The 17,476-nt window shown below is 42.5% G+C and overlaps 1 protein-coding gene across 1 annotated transcript in view; it reads right to left on the bottom strand.

Annotated features, from left to right (window-relative positions):
- Positions 1-505: 505 nt before the first annotated feature.
- Positions 506-17,476, bottom strand: part of ttyh3a (tweety family member 3a) — a 31,056-nt gene continuing 14,085 nt past the window's right edge. The window contains exons 7-14 of the mRNA XM_071925757.2: positions 17,072-17,147; positions 12,664-12,719; positions 11,858-11,950; positions 10,590-10,682; positions 9,737-9,873; positions 8,069-8,242; positions 7,376-7,451; positions 506-4,401 (exon numbers count right to left, since the gene is read on the bottom strand). Of these exons, the coding sequence (XP_071781858.1) occupies positions 4,330-4,401; positions 7,376-7,451; positions 8,069-8,242; positions 9,737-9,873; positions 10,590-10,682; positions 11,858-11,950; positions 12,664-12,719; positions 17,072-17,147 (777 nt within the window). The 3' untranslated portion in view covers positions 506-4,329. The remainder of the gene's footprint in view (positions 4,402-7,375; positions 7,452-8,068; positions 8,243-9,736; positions 9,874-10,589; positions 10,683-11,857; positions 11,951-12,663; positions 12,720-17,071; positions 17,148-17,476) is intronic.

Below are 17,476 nucleotides of genomic sequence, written 5' to 3'. Positions count from 1 at the left end.
CTCATATGGACTGGAGCGTCTCCTGACTGTCACGCAGCTGCTTGGCACGGAGGAGACGGGCCGGGTTAGGAGGAGAGCCGTGGTACTTCCACCTGGCAGCGGGCCCGGCCAGACTCAGGAAGTGTCTGTTGGGGAGCGGGGGGGTGAGAGGGGGGGTCAGAGGGCGCAAGCACCCGCCCCCCTCCATTCAGCTCTTCACCTCAAAGCATTAGTAATGCATTCCTCCAGTCCAGCAACGAGCAGAGTAATTCAATTTCCTCAACAGTAAGACCGTGTGAAATTTCATTTGCACCTTTTCTCTCTGTACAAGTCGGGTTGTAAAAAACCTGGCCGCCTCCGTGATGCTTTTTATTTTGTTTACTGGTTAGTTTAGTTGGACCACGACAATAAACAGCAGGGGACCCGGGAGATGATGTAATCCTTATATTCATTTCTCTAGAGACAGAAAAGAGGATTGCCTTTATTGCCAAACGGTGCAATAAGAGGACAAAATATTTTTGATTGCAACCGTGCTGCTGCCTAGAGACACATACAAATTATAACAAGGCATGGATACTAATTAAGAGAGCTGAGCACAGCACAGTTTGGAAAAAAACCCCATTTGATTAATCCTATAAGTTTATTCTTAAAAGACATTCACATAGTTTAAGTAGTTGATGCAAAATTAATTAAATGAGAACATTTTTCTCAATAGGATACAGACCAGTTTCTTTATTTGTACTTTTTTATATGCAACACAACATTTTGAATGCGTGTGTTGTAGTAGTCATAACCAGGAACAATAAAACACATAATACAGTATTGATATGTTGTACCAATAATATGACATATTATCTCAAACTCTTATCCCTTTGTTCTTTCTATGGGAGACAAGGGTGAAAGTTCACTGAAACACTAACAGACCAAATTTGACCATGGAAAGTTGGTTGATTCAAAAGTGAAATTCAGTGGTATTCACCTTTAACTTGATTAAAAATAGTGTGGTTGAAGCTCTTCAGTATATATGTACTACGCACATATGTGCTTATGATAAAGAAGCAGGTCCGCTCTCTCTCCATCTTCTTTCATTTTCCATTTCACCCTTTCAACTTCCGCATGAGAAGCCAGTCGGCCTCTGGGCGATAGCAGCTGGCCGGCGGGCCACAGGAAGCCGACAAAACCAGACTGGTGGCCCGGTGGTGACACTGACCTCTCGCCTGCTGTCTGCCCAGAGGGGTCACAACACACAAAACTGCCTTTCTCCTCCAGTCATAAGGGATCCATGCATCCAAGCCAGTCTGTCACAGCAGTATAGAGAGAGCAACAGCACACTGCATCAGACAGAAATAAATGGCAACTATACATCCTCTCTAGCAGTAATGCTGTTGGTAATGGCAACATTAAAATCCATTAAAATACCATCAACCTAATAGAAAAAGAACCAATCTTTTTCTAGTGATATGGGGGTAACAATGGTGCTGGCTGTGCAAGGCAGTGAAGTAATGCTGCTACCTAGTGGATGGCAGGGCAGGCATCCATCGACTTTTCAAGATGAAAGATTTTGAAATATTTGTCCCAATAATTAGTAATCTAAACTTAAGAATTCAAAAGAAGCCAGCGCACTACAGTTAAGATTTGTTTAATTTCAAAACACGGCATTCAAGCTCAATATAACCACAGGTTTTACACGTACACATTTTAGTGATCGCAAAAAATTATATATAAAAAAAACAAAAACAAAGATTAAATCTACAGTGATCATTTTCCAGAAACAAAACAAAAAAATCAATGAAAAATTAAATCTATTTACCGTATTCACATGAATGAAACAATACATTGTGCTTGCTACAGATTCTAAAAATGCAATAAAAAAACCTATAAGCAAATCAAAGGAACAAAAGTATGTTTAAAAATGATGGGAAATAAGATTGCTTAAAATGAAATTAAAAAAGGAAATGTCAATTTCACCAACTTTTTTTCTTCATTTTGCAAATGTGTATATTCTGTACAACAGCCTTGCATAACAATTAACAAAGAGAATATGACTACTACTCAAAAACAGTAAGATTGCATCAGTATAATAAACAATGTTTTACAGAGCGTAAATGAGTATCATCTCAAAAAGTCAGGCTCATTTTGTCATTTGATTGCACAGGCAACCAAGGGCTGTGAACTTTACAAACAGGCCTAAGTAAAGACATTTAAAAAGATATTAAGATAGTAAAAGGGGTTGTGCTTAAGTCGATGGCACAGTCTCAAGAAACGCCTCTTGTACTGATCACAATGCACAACTAGGAGAAGCGAGTTGAAGCAGCAGTAGTACAAACATTTCACTCCACATTTGAAGGATCGTCATGCTTCAGGAGGGGAATTAGCCCAACATATGACTAGAGAGAGAGGAGTGGCTAAAGTGAACGCCGATCACACTCCCTTCCAAGCATCTTCTCTCGTTGAACTTATCTTTTTGTTCTAAATGCTAAAACACATTTGTTGAGACACTTCATTGCCAGTGCATAAGGTTTCTCTTTGAAATTCTCTTAGAAGCTGTGACATGCATAATTTCAGATAACAAATCAAGCTCGCATTAAGACTCCTGCTGGGAAAGACAGATGTAAGCGGCCCACACAGCGACATTCAGTGAGATTCAGTGAGAGTATTTCTACCTCTCTAGATCATTGAATTCAGTAGAGAAGATCAATGGCAGGCGGAGAGCGTCCAGCGGGGTGCGGGACACTTCCCAGGCCCGCCGAGGAACACGAGGCCGGCAAACAGACACAGTGACCACTTGATAAACAGGAACATGGACACAACAAGCAGAGAGTCAAGAGAGTCTCGAACAATGTCGCGGACGACAACATGATGCGCTCCTCTGTCCTGTCTTCATTGGGCTGTAGAAAAGTCTGTGCTTCCAGTAGTATAAAAACTTCTCTTCCGTGACAAACTCAGTGCGGTTTTTCAATTGTTTTGATGAAAATCACTGTCCTGCTGAGAGGTTTCTCATCAGTCAGACAACTGCGATCCTGTCATGCAGCTCATCTTTGTCCATATCAAATTGTCCGAGAGCGTGCGCCTGAATGTTGATCGAGTTCACAGCTTCACAGCAGTCTTCGGTTCAAAATGTGTTACAGTCACCGACGTGGAATAGTGGCTTTCTCAATCCATTGTAAAAAAAACAAACAAAAACAAAATAAAAAGCCACAGGAAACAAGGACCTGTATCCCAAGAAGAAAAAGATTCTAGGCTTTTCCGATTACAGATCTGTACACAGATGTGTGCAATGCTGCAGGATTGCTGGTCCCAGACACGATCAGATTTAAGACAAAATGCAATAACAAGCCAATGTCAAAGTAGTCTAAGCTTGCTGTGCACATGTAATGATATGTCGACATTACCTGGATAATGACCCAAATCGCAATGGATGACTTTAATGTAGCAGGTTTGGGTTGCAAGTCCCCCATGCAGAAAGAATACACGAGGAACTGAGATGCCACACTGTCGAAAATCTACTATACAACTAGACGAACTGTGTCGTCTACCTGGAGGTTCAAATTGTGGACTGTATTCCACTGACTATATTCTGTGAGGAACTGTGTCTTCATTGTGTGTGTGTGTGTGTGTGTGTAAAGGGGGGGGGGGCAGCGGATTGCTTCTAAATTTGTGTATAAGGCATTTCTCTCTCTCCTACAGTAATGAGAGTGTGCAGTACAGTACTTTACAGAATATTTAACAAAACAACAACCAGTAGTAATCAGTCAATGAGCACTTCCAGAGTCCTCATCACAGCAATGCCTCGATTAGATGGGATACCGTAAACGCCATGATGCATTAATGTGCAAAAAAAAAAACACTGAAACAGATTTTGGGGGAGAAAAAAAACAAACAAACATAAAACACAAAGTGAAACAATAAAAGGGTCTGAAAGTCAGTCCAGGCTCCATCACGTCTGAGTTAGAACATTACAGCAAATAATTCTTGAGTCCTTTCACTGAATTACCAGCACCAGGAATGATCTATGCAGTGGTAAACATCAGCCTTAGATTGTAGACATTATAACAAAAAATTAAAACTAAGGAGACCCAAGAAGTGTCTGACAATGATAAAAAAGAAAGGTATTTGCACACGTTACTCTGAATGAGATTTGATGGACTTGATGATCCTTGATCCTGATGAAACATTTGGTTTTCCCATTTGAAGGTGAGGGAGTAAGCCGGTGGTAGAGAGGGAGGCAGAGGGCAGAGGTGGATGGGTGGGAAACCATCGATGGGAGAAGCTGACTGAATGAATTATCACTGGGGAGGAAGAGGCTCCAGCGGTCGGTCAGTGCTGAAGACGGGACGAGTCCAGTGTCGCCTAGTGGGCTGGAGGGTTGTTGGGATCTGGTCGGCTGTTGGCCAGGTACTTGGCCCTCATGCTGGAGGTGTACTGCACAGAGAAATGGAAAATGAAGGATCAGGATCCCTCTCGTTCTATACCTTTTCAAGTATTTTAACAATTGAATTAGATGTGGTATAAAAAAGGGAGAAGTACCCTTTTCTTTTTCCACACAAATACACTTTAAAACACACTCCATGTAGGATTTTCTCATTAATATATGATTGAAATTAAATGAGATATTTCCAAGACTGCTAAAATATAACTGCTGCAATTGCAAACAGCAGTTTCAAAGCTTCATGCTTTTGTTAGTCTCAATTTCAGACTTGTGAATTAAGAAGTGAAATAAGAAGAAAACCCTTCTGGACGAATGGTGAATAATACATCAAAAGCAGCAGGAGGGGAACATAGTGAAAATATACAGAGAGAACGCAGATCACAGCGCTACACAACACCGTGCTAATGGTTTTCACCACAATTCATTTAACAGATTAGAGAAAATCCTACACAGATTACCTTTAAAACCAGTTACATGGTTTACTCCAAAGTGCAGGTATCTATAGAGACCTTAAAGTGATTCAAGCAAAGAAAGAACATCACAGCAACAGCTATATGACACTTTGACACCATCAGGACTTCAGAATAAAAAGGAATTCTACAAATACACATTGATTCTAGTGATGGATATTTCACTGTGTGGTGTGCAACCTTCATGCACGATGGCAGGGCCAATCATTCATGCCTGTTTAGGATGCACCCATGCACACTGTAATACAAGCAATGCAAGCACAAAAAGGTTGCACTTCTAACTGCTGTGGAAATAAACGCTACTTTGACTCAAAGTCACTGTTTTTTATTTTTTTTAAAAAGATATGATTTTTGGGGTTGTGGTCACCCTTCAGAGCCATTTGGACCGCCTGTTGAGGATGTGAACGCTGAGCATCGGCACCAGGACGAGCTCTATGAAACACCATGACTTACCTTGGGCGTCAAGGAATGGATGTGTATTAGACGTTTACCAGAGATAGCATTTTTAATCGAGTGAAATACATGCTGAATCTGGACGGCTTATCTTTGTATAGCACCATGTATTCATTTTGAAAAGGTGTGAATTTATAGACTCTATGAGATAATAAAACACTGAGCAGGCTCAAGTTCCTATTCCTTTGACACTGTATTGTTGTTGCCATATAACTTCCACTGTAATGGCAAAAAAATCTTTGCTCCATCGTGATGCCAATGTAACACCATCGGGAACTATGAGAAGGTACAAAGACACACAGAACTGAAAATAGCCTCTAGAATAATTACTTAACCTACTTACTGTATTAAACTGGCTAAATGACAACTAATGAGGCATTGCCAACAACCGAATAGCTGGCAGTGGAAGTCTTCCTCTGTGCACAAAACCCAGTAACTGAATCCCAAAGGCTTTTAAATGTACGTTATGTTTCACTCTTTCAGTCCCCAGTGAGTTCACCCTCAAAACCAACAATCAAGACAAAGAAAATCCACATGATCACTGAGAAGGTTCAACACCAGGGCTTCTCAACCCGACGTTGAATTGTTGCTTGCTCATTGGTCATGGTCAGCCTCAGGGCAGATTTACAGCTTCACATGTTCCTCCCAATAGAGCTGCGGTGCGAGGAGGTGGGGGGAGGGAGGGGGGGTGGAGGGAAACATGCAGCCTGGGGCCACAGGGAACACACACCAGGTGAGAGGTCAGGTGGCACACTTAGCAAGAGTCAAGACAGAGGGGGAGTGGGAGGTCCGGCAACTCTGGTTGGACGTGGATGAGTGGGTGAGTAGAGCTGGGTCTGGGGAGAGCGGTACAGGAGGGGGAACAGGCCAGCAAGTGGAGGAGGGGGGCATGTTTTGTACCTGTTAGCATAGCAGACGAGGTTACCAAAACGATCTTGAACTCTCCGAGGGCTTTAACTGCCAGCTGTGACGGCTGTTACTGTCCGTGGCAGTCAAATACAACTGTGTGGATTCGCAGAAAAGACAACAACGACAAGAGAAAGAGTATAGAGAAGATGCACAGAGCAGCGTCTAGGTCCAGGCAGACACACAGACACCAGGACGGGGCGGGAGTCTCTGGAAGAGGTTCGGGCGGGGCAGGGGGGGGGGGGGGGGGCAGGATGGGATGATTGAGGTTGGCTGCCAACACGCAGCCTTGCAACAATTACGGAAATGTTTCTACTGTGTCGACTTACATCAGGCAAAACACTGCCATCACAGATGAGCTACAATGTACTGGTACAATGTGACACTTTACTGATCCCCATAGGGAAATTAGTTTTTGTCTTGCCCCCTCCTCCACAGAGAGGTCAGAGGTCAAGTTGATTTTGATGTGCTTATGTATATAGGCTTTTAGATGTATTATTCTCAGATGTCACATGTTCTCAGTACTGCGGGTCTTGCTGGAATCTATTATTTTCCAGGTCAGAGGTCAGGCTCAGCTACAGAGAAAACACCTGGCAGGGATTCAGTGTCTTGCTCAAGGACACTTCAGCAGGGCGGATGCTTGCTTGAACCTGGTTTTCCAGCTAAAGGACAGTCACTGTACTCACTGGCCATCTTTCTGCCCAACGGTACTATGGTGGTGGTACACACTTCACTGCTACAGGCCTGCCATTCATTCTGAATCAGTCTCTGCTGTATTGTGAAGTTCATTTGTTTCTAAATTCATGTTTCTATGGCTCTGATGTATAAATTTCCCTATAATATACAATTTTAAAAATCAAAATATCAAGGTCAACTGACACAGAAGACACTGATTAAGGTGCACATCTGAGTTAATGCTAACCGATCCCTCTGAAACGAAGGTTGTGTAGCGATTTTACATGGAATAAAGAATACAAACTGAGAAAACCCATTGGGATTCAACATTTTTCTTGTGGGGTACAGTGATGCAGAATACAGGGCTCTATGTTGTTACAATCCTTCCCTCACAAAAGGCTGCCAAGTGACCCAGAGGCGGCCTGTGGCTCAAGAGTGTTTTTCCAGGGAGCGCTACACTTACCGAAGGGGGAGGAGACTCTCGTCCTATCAGAGGCGTGTTTTCACAGCGCGGGTTCTGGAAGTTGGCGTTCTGAGCCCTGCGGAGCAAAACACACACACTGCAACGTCAGAAGATGGCAAGGAAAGAACCGCACAAACCCTTCCTCTCATTCATCTAAAGCTGCAAGCTATATAAGTACATACATCCACACATTGCTTTACAGATATTAAACAATACATACTGTAACAAGATAAGCTACATAAGCACATACACCCACACACTGCTTTACAGATATTAAACACATACATGTAACACGCCAAGTCACAGTTCTCAGCATACCAAGGCCTTACATTCCATGCTAGCCCAGTCCAGGAGAACCAGTCAGATTCATCCCCTCCCCCAGTTTTCCTAATCCTGAGCTTCATTCATAAGGCTTGTGGCCTTGGGTTTCAAAGGCACCACAGCTGGAGAGCAACAGCTGCATCTGCCGGCCACCACTTGACTTTCTATGGGAGAGCTGAGCTCCTCTCGGGGGACTCTTAAACTCTGGCCTGAGTACATGAGGTATCTCATATTCCTCAAGCTACTGCCTGCTCTACAGCCTCAAAGCTCAACCCAGACAACGCTGAGAAAACACATCATCTAGCACTTAGTCTTTCACCTACTGCTGCTCTCTACACAAATTTACAGTAGTTTGAACCTGTTGTCACTTACATGTACTCTGTGACGGGTGCGTTGCTGACGGTGTGGGCGGCAGCAGGGATGCTGGTCTCGCTGCCGTAGCTGCTGCCGCAGCTGTACAGGCTGGGCATGTGGACCCGGTACAGGTTGTCTTGGTTCTGCCTGCCTCCGTGGCTCAGAGACTCATCCTCACTGTCCTCCTCGCTCCTGCAAAGCCCACATGAAACTGTGTACCACCACCAGAGGGACCCCCTCTCCTATCTTACTGATGACAGAGCAGCACAAAAGCGCCACGTGGTCACGTTTTGTGTTTATTCTCAGTCACGTTTCCATTCAATTTCATCACTGCCCGAGGGAGGGAAAAAAGATGAATTCTCTGCTGTTTGAAGTGGGGAAGATGCAGTTTCCCACTGAGCTTAATGCAATAGAACAAAGACTGTAAAAATAGCCTCATGTAATTGGTTCAGCTACTACAAGAAAATTAAAAACCCTAATTTTGCACTTGTACAATACATGAATTAGTCCATTTTGACAAATAAAAGCTGCACTCTAGTGTTGCAGAATTCATGTGATTCCACTGGTCCCCTTTCAAACAATAAAGCACATTACTGAGAGTGAGATAACACAAATGCACATAACAAAGGCTGTCAAAATAGAGCAGCACATGGCGCAGTGAGGCTGACATCATGGAGCCTGTCTCCCTCTAGTGTTCATGGCACCCCAGGGTGTTTTCCTGCATAACTAATCCATGACATCATAGAATTACATTCAGTGCATCTTACAATACCCAATAATTTACCCAACTGTGCATATCAGAGAGGAAAATTTGACAATTAACATCAACTCATTAATCTATGATAATAATAATAATAATCTAGAAACTCTCACCTTGAGCAATAAAAATAAATCTTAATAACAACCTGCGATTTGAAGCTGTAAATCCAGATGGGGTAGAAAGAATTAGCGTGCATGGATTATTACAACACTAAAACATAACAAGCTTAGTAGTGACTACTTAGAGAAATACACTGGTAGCGTGTAAGCTTTTGCTTCATGACAGGAAGCTCCAGCTGAGATCAAACTGAGGAACATGCCCCCCGATGGTTAGGAGGGCTCTGTTAATTACACGGTGCAGCTGAGCTGAAGGCTGCGCCTGGGAACCACTTTCCTCATAGCCAACTTACAAACCTTATCTGCGGCTGATAGGACAAGGAAATCAGATTGATTTCACCCTTCTGCTTCAGAAAATGACACCAGTTCAGGCAGTGGTTATGATAGATTTAGGCCAGCTCTGCACAATTAGGGGGGATAACAGGAAGCGATCTATTTGAGGAAGCAGCTGGAGCCTTCTGGTCACGTCCCAGTGGTAAACACAGCCGGTCTTCTAACAGCAAGGAAACGCAAGTCTGACGCTGCTCAATATATTCATCAAGGATGCAAAAAATCATCATGTTTCCCTAACTCTATCCCTATAGAATCATCCTGACTTCCAAAGTCTGTTTCATTTTCATGTCATGTAAAAAAGGAGTCAAGATGCGGTTAAATTAAAAACTGTAAAACCATAATTAATTGATAGGCTTATCCCCTTAAATAATTTCTCACTGTATGCAAAGTACTACATACAAACAATTTAAAAGCTTTTTCAGTGGATCCTGTGCGTTGTGGTGACAGAGGGTGTATAGGAGGCAGTAGCTGTCTTACCTCTTGCCGTGCCAGGTGTGGGGAACACTGCCAACAATGGAGCTGAACATGAGAGCGGTGACGAAGGAGAAGAACACAAGGTAGATGAGGCCCTCCAGTCCATCATAACACAGTCCTGTCATGGCCTGGACATAGTCCTGCAACAAGGGGAGGAGCCTCTTTTATTATGACAGGAATTAACAGATCAAACCTGACTCATCTATTTTAATATTTGATTTTACAAGATGCACTGGTTACTACGCTGCAACAGCCTGCACATCTAAGGAGGAATGAGGGCAGAACAGTCTGGAAAAACATTAATGTAGAGTTAATAGAAGGCTGGAGTTGTTTACTGCTATCACATTTTGGCATGCAGCTTCTTAGTGGATTTTTAAAATGCATCCACTGTGGCTTCTCTCATTAAAACAAGGTCACTAATCAACAACTCATCAACTAATGGGCGCACAGTTGCCATACTAGAAGGCAGGCAGTGCATTTGCAGATAGGTTTGATTTGATTTCTACCACACACAACAGACCTATGCTCCACTTTAATGTGACTTGTGTGACATGTGCAGGTACTGCGGGACAAACTGTAAAGGCATAGTGAGAGCCAACTGCAAGTCACGCAACCAGCTTCATAAATGGTGCATAGCCAGCTTCAACTGGACCGCAGCTCACGTACAGCAAAGAAAGAAAATGCTATTTAAGTCGACAGGTGCAGTCGACCGCATTCACATACGTAGTAGAGGGATCGTTTTATACAATTAAAACTGTACCACACAGATATCACAACAAACACATTCCCAGACCCTCTTCCATCACCAGCCACTCTAGAGTAAGAATGGTTGGTAAGTCTTCCAGTCCCAGCTCACCATGTGCAGGCTGCGACAGTCCACCAGGGCGGTGAGCTGATGCAGGCTGATCTCTGTGGTGTTCAGCACCCCCTGGATCTGTTCCAGATTTCCCTACAAGAGAGAGAGAGAGAGAGAGACACAATTTGCACCGCTGAAACAGGCTTAGGGCTCCTTATTGTCATATACTCGCCAGTACTAGGCTATGTGCTTTTGTACCAATTCTCTTTGACTATGACAGGACACCTCTCTGCTACGTCTCTTGGATTATACTCTGCATATCTGATCACTTGTAAAATAAATGCAATGCAAGGTTTTGACTGCCAACCGGTAGCCCATTTTCAGTTTCAGACTAGCAATTTCAATTTGGGCAACAGAATATGATGTAATTCAGCTTTGGTACCTTTGGAAATGCATGCGAGGCACTGCCAATCATAACAAAAAATGATGGAAAACAAAATAAATGACTACATCTGTCATTATCTACATTATCTCTGCTATCCAACTGATGCCTGGGATGCTGGGACGCTGAATGGGATAAGGTGAAGGGTGGAAGGGTGCTTTCAGCTCAGTTAATGCTATGGAAACATTTGACAAACATTTGCAAAAGGGAAACAAGCGGAAGTTAGGGGGAGCAGTGAGCCACAATTTATTAATAGTGAATAAGTCATTAATTATGCATTCCATGGTTGAAAATTTAACTAGGATTTGTCTTTCATCAATATACAACCCTGCACACCGGTTCCAGCTGGAAAAAGGGGATTTTTATGTACGATACATTCCAGACAGGTGATTTTAACTCTGTCTTGTATGGACAGTCTCCCTTCTTCCTCCGGTTATCATCATTCCAGTTCTAGCGGAAAACACGTCTGATGGCCTGATATAAACGTTTCCACAAACTCAGCACATTTCTCTGTGTGGGTATGTGAAGTGAAGTATGCCTCTCTATTCCAAATGTCAGCTCTCGTTTGTCCCTCGGTCAACACAGTGGAAGGACCAGGGCTGGACAATACCACTGCTGTGTATTGACAAGGGCCAGTGAACAAAATGCAGTTAAATGGACATAATACACCAGGTGGGCTGTCAGCAGATCTTTATGTGGACAGGTGCACTTCACCTCTCTGCAAGTCAGTAATTTGGTCCCATTCACTGGGCTATTCTGTCATCACAATGATGATACAATAGTACAGGACAGCTTGTGGCCCGGGGGAAGTGTGTATGTGTGGTACCAGCTACCCTGTAATGTGGCATTTCTGGTGGGGAACAAAGGGATGGGGCTGGGAACGCACCTTAGTTTGTGCATATTCTCTGGTGGCAGAGCGCAGCAGTTCAGACACGTCATCCTGCATCTCCACTAATGCTTTGTGGCTCCCGGAAAGCTTCTGAAACGGAGCGAAAACACAGTTCTTTATCAGCACAGCACATCTCAACTCAGTACCTCATTTCTTTTAATCACTTGCAAATCCCATCAGTCACTTTTCTCCCTTTGTAGTCAACCTAGTGGAAGCACACTGACATTCTGTAGATGTGAGCTGAACGGCTTACATTATATATATATAGCCTCCTTTTCTTTACAGATGTACAAGCAATAGACTCCACGGTCTGATTTATTCATGCGGATTGGAAGACAAAATATAGATAGTCCATTAAATGCAAACTGTAGATTTAGTCTTTAAGTGATATTCTACTTTGGTATAACACCTCTAGCTTCTAACATGCATTAGCCACATAATATGCTCTGATGCAATACTGGTTTTCCTGTGAGTCTGTAGTGATAGCATGTGCTTGCATCCGTTTTCCTGCTGGCAGAATGGGAAGTATTGTACTGTTGCCTGAAAAAAAAACCCTCTTTTGAGCCAATGGCAGTGAGTCATTGTGCCCACTGGCATTCTTTTAACGAATTACAAGGTCATAATTCAGGCAGAGAATACATCCATATATTGTGTCTGCCCAGATTTGAGTATTAGCAACATAAAAATAATGTTCAAGCTCTTAGGCAGACAAAAATCTATTCAGCTTGGGGGGAAAACGGCTTGAGAGAACATGTTAAATACTGAAACATGCAGAAACCAATTCAGTTTAATGTGCTACGAACCTGCTGGAAAGGGTTGGTTTGATCCAAACTGCATCTAAGGTAGTACTGCAGGATTCCTGTGGGCAAAAGAACAATGGGAATAGGTCAGATAATGTTAGCAGAACCCCAAGAAACCAAATGGAAGAGTTACCCCATGAGTTACCCAATCAACACAACAATTGAAGTCTGAAAATGGTGGCTGAAATTTGTTCAGAATTTCAACTACAGCATCAGAAACTGTGTGTTAGAAGCTGAGTTGGTGCTGTAATTGTCATTGTGTTGGCCTGAAATGTCCCTGCAATGACATTTCAAAGACCTGACCTTGACATCCCTTGACTACACTACTTGACTACACTGAAGGACTGAGGCTGGTCTGACTGGTCAGAGGTCAGCCTAAATAAGTCGAGGTTATGAAACCTTTCAGCCCAGTGACCTGGTCACCAAGGCAGGACGATGCTGTGGCATCGCAGGTTAGCCGTCCCTCAGGTTGGAGGTTATTTTGACTTAGTTTCTATAAACACTGGATGGGGAATGGAGAGTAATCAATGCTCACTCATTAGCTTGTCAGCAAGGTGAAGCACAGCTCACAAGTGTGTGAAAGGGCGGAGTGATGGTGAATGGGGAGTGGTCAGAGCTGCTGCATTCTGCAAATAAAAGCTACATTTTTATTCAAAGTTCAGTTTATTACATTCAGTGATCACTGATACAGCTGACGGTTGTAGAAGTTATAGAACTTAATTATATCTCTTGTTTCTGTTATCTCTTGTGTCTCTCGTCTGGTACTTGCATTGCACAATGCCTGCCCCGAGTCGCTGTTTCATCCACCGCTCTCTTCCCATCATTGTTCTAGTAAACAGTCTAACAGCCAAATGACAGACCTAAAGCAAAGCTCGTATTTTTTTTTTTGTTTTAGCTCTGTCTCGTCTTGTTCCCTGCTGCCATGTCGGAGCTTGACTGCTTCTGTTGCTGTACACCTACTGAGCTAATCCTGCGCTTAGAGGTGAAATGTTCCAGTGGGTTTAAAGTGAAGTGCACACTTGCTGTATTGATAAAAATTAATGCATTTTCCCCCTCGACACAGCCTCAATATTGAGCAACAACACAGAATGCAGGGTATTTTCACCTCAGTAGAACCAATAAAGCAAGCAATGAGATGCCAATAACCTCTGTTTCCTCTGAAATCCAAGGCAAGTTTCTACATAGGAGCGAGTGACATCAGCTGTTGTGATATTGGTACATTACTACATGACCAAACTTGTATGCTGTTCACAGTACACCCTGAATCAAAGCGGGTTGTACTTAAAGATTTTGGGCTTTTCACATGGCATTAGTTATCCTAAGCGTACCTCACCGCAGTATGTGAGGAGGAGTTGATGAGAAATCCTTCCTACGTGTGTGTGTGACTCAAAAGCTACCAGCAGTGTCCCCGAATACAAGCTGTGAGAACACCACCACCAACCTAACACATGGCATAGTGACGTCCGTATGCACTGCTGTGTCGTGAACCTCCTTCCCACGCACACGAGTGAACTCGTACGACAAATAAAATTCCCAGCAGAGAGGAGTATACATGTCAAGCAGTCTCTCCGTCGACCGCGCTCTCGCACATAACACCCACCCAGACGCACACGCACATAAATATTGGGAGCAGCAGATTTCCTCCAGTCTGACTTGGTTATGTGATATTACAGTTCACATGTCTGCCATAGCGCTGGGTTTGCTCCCCGTGTCTCTCATAGTGTCAATATGGTGCTGACATATGAAATAAACGTTGCTGGCAATATACAAGTGGCTGAATGGACGACTTATTTATGGCTTGTGAATTTCAGGACTCTGAAATTTATCCCATGTCCTAAAACAGGTCAATTTCTATTAATTGCCATTCCCTGCTGTTTCATACAGCCAAAAATGAGAGTGTAGTTTGTCCTGCCCCTGACTAAATGATGACACACCAAAGTACAGCTCCAGTTAGAATGAACCAGAACATTTGGACAAGGTGGGGATATGGTTTCATTTTCACATTCAGATTGTTTATCACGTCTATGAAAGTCAGTTGGGTATAAGAACACACCTACAGTTAATTTCCTTTGGTTGGATGTGGGCAGAGATTAGTGCCAGCAGAAACTGAATTGCATCAATATTAATTTTTGATGCTTGAATTGAATCGCTGTATGCAAAAATTTAAATTGCATCGCATTGCAGAATTTGAATCTGTATTGTCAAATTTGAAACTGAATGTAATGGTTTGAATTTGACCAATCCGATTCCAGTTCCTGTAACTTTAACTAAGCATGATACACTTGTCTGAGCTCTTCTTCTCTGGTGTTCATACCAGGTAAGAACACATGATGAAATAGCTGAATATGAGCATCAGGCCAGACTGCGATTTCCCTCTTGGGTCATTTTGTTATGCTAGGCTTTCCAAGCATGAGGAACTGTTGGCTATCAGATGTCAACATCTGTCTCCTTATACCCATAATACCTTGTGTTTTGGGGTTGTTTCCTGTAGCTGCTTCCGATTACATTCTCACTCGTAACAAACCGGCAGTTCTCTTGTTAGAGGACTGAGGCCTGCATTTCAGGTGTCTGCAGTTATTTGGTGCCGCCGGAAATTGAATGACATTATTCTCACCTGCCCAAATGAACCAAACTATAGGAGTAAAAACAAATATCCTACCTTCTAACATAGTCTTGATGATATCAGAATCTTGCTCATATGGTTTCTACCTTGGCAGAGTTATTCAGGTCGTCCAATTTAAATTTAATAATCCTTGGCTTGGAAAAGTAACAGAATAGTGGAGAAAAAGAGAAAAATTGGCTGCAGCATGAAGGCTTACAGAGATCAACTCTCCCTTTCTGTTTGGATTAAGACAGGGCAATGAACATGCTGATATAATTGGGCAGTGAGGAACAAGCAGGAGAATGAAAAATAAAAAACTGAAGGTTATTGAAATGATTCATGTTCAAGAAAATGTACTGGCCATCAAGAAAAAGCAATAAATCCAGTGTGGTAATAAAACACTTTTTCCAAGAAGAGTATCCAGAGACTGGTCTGGTGCAATTTCAGGCAGGTATGAAACAGACCGAAAAACAGAAAAAGTATTGTGCCTTTCCTTTCCAAGCCTGGCATTTGTAGATAAAAGTAACCTAAAGGTAAAAGGAAAATAATATCTTAGAGGCCCCAGTCATGTGCTATGCTTTATGAGAATAATTTGTCACGCTACCAAGATAGTAGTATACTAAATTCATTTATCAAAAAAAAAAAAAAATAGATTTCTTTCCACTGATGATTAGCTAACACAGGCATCTGAGGAGAAAATAGAACAGGGAAAGCCCCCCATCCAGCATGACTCAACCCTGGGGCAGAGGGGGATGCACAGCGCTTTATAATAGAGCTCAGTACAGAGGAAGAGATGGTGTCCGTGGATCAAATGAACCATACATCGCAACATCTACAGCTGGAGTACGCTACACTGGACTGGCAGAAAGCGTGCGTTCACCGATTACTACATTTAACAGAAGAGAGTAAGATAAGACAAACAGCGAAGCCGATCTTGAAAAAGCACAGCAAGTGTGGAGGGAGTCGTTAGTGACTTCTTTTCCCAGCGCCATCTTTCCATTTCTTTCAAGGCCTGAGAACAAACATATTGTGTCTCTGATCGTCTCCTCCACTGCTCTTATCTCGTTCACACACACACACACACACACACACACACACACAAGCGAGGCTCTATCATTTTTCCGCTCACACACACACTCACACATCCCATCATGGGACCAGATTGGGCAATTACTAAAACAGGACACATTGGAGAGGCTTGTGTGGCGCTTACAGTGCAGCCCATTGCCCTGTTGACCCCGCCACAGATGTGGCAGTAATTTTTAGAGGCCTTTTATGGGCCGAGGAGAAGGAAGGCCAAGCCCCGCTCTGTAAAACAATGTCGTCTCACTGCTGCCCAAGAATCAGGGCATTGAGAAGATGGAGAGAGGGGGGGGGGGGATGGGGTAAAACATTTTAGCCAAATGTGTCCTCCACACTCGCAGATGACCAATATTCATCATTTGCAAGAGTCGTCTGAGTGCATGTGAAAGTAACTCAAAATATTACAACACGTCACTCTCACTCTCACTATGGCTGGGCAATAATCAATATTTATCATTTATCATCTTTCAATAGAATCATATCGTGATTAAATAATGTCGAGTTATTGTGATACAAAATTCTGTCGTCTAAATTAATGATCAAAAGCAAATACTAATTTAATTGCTCACAAAGTGACAAATTGGGGAATATTATTTGAAAATGACAGAGTTTTATCATACTTTATATTACCATACAGTTAAATGTGATGAACATCAATTTGATTATGTAACATGTAATTCTGCATATTGTTATCACAATATTTTACTAATTGTACACAATTCGTACCTTGATTGATGACTCCATACTGGTTTGCCAGTTTGGTGACATACATGTCAGGAGCAACGCAGAAGTCACTGGAGGTCTGGAAAAAGAAGAAAAATGAATAACTTCAAAATGCTTTACTGGTATGACTGCCAAAAAATTAACAAAACTGACTTAACAAAAGTTTTTTTTTTTTTAAATAAATTATTGCAATACATAATGGTCATATCAAGAAATACAGAGAAATGATTAGGCTACTAATTGTGATTTAACAAACAATGGTTGATTAAAAGATAATTAACAATAATTGAAATAAAATATTAGTTTAGAACTCTCATTTTTACTGTTACCGCCCCTCAGGCTAAAGCAACCAACTCTATAAACGTTTGAAAACACTATTTTGCATAGGTTGACTCAGCTGATGACGGC

The sequence above is a fragment of the Centroberyx gerrardi genome, chromosome 7 (genome assembly GCF_048128805.1).
Source record: "Centroberyx gerrardi isolate f3 chromosome 7, fCenGer3.hap1.cur.20231027, whole genome shotgun sequence".
In the NCBI taxonomy this organism is placed as follows: domain Eukaryota; kingdom Metazoa; phylum Chordata; class Actinopteri; order Beryciformes; family Berycidae; genus Centroberyx; species Centroberyx gerrardi.
This window is presented reverse-complemented; position numbering and strand designations above follow the sequence as displayed.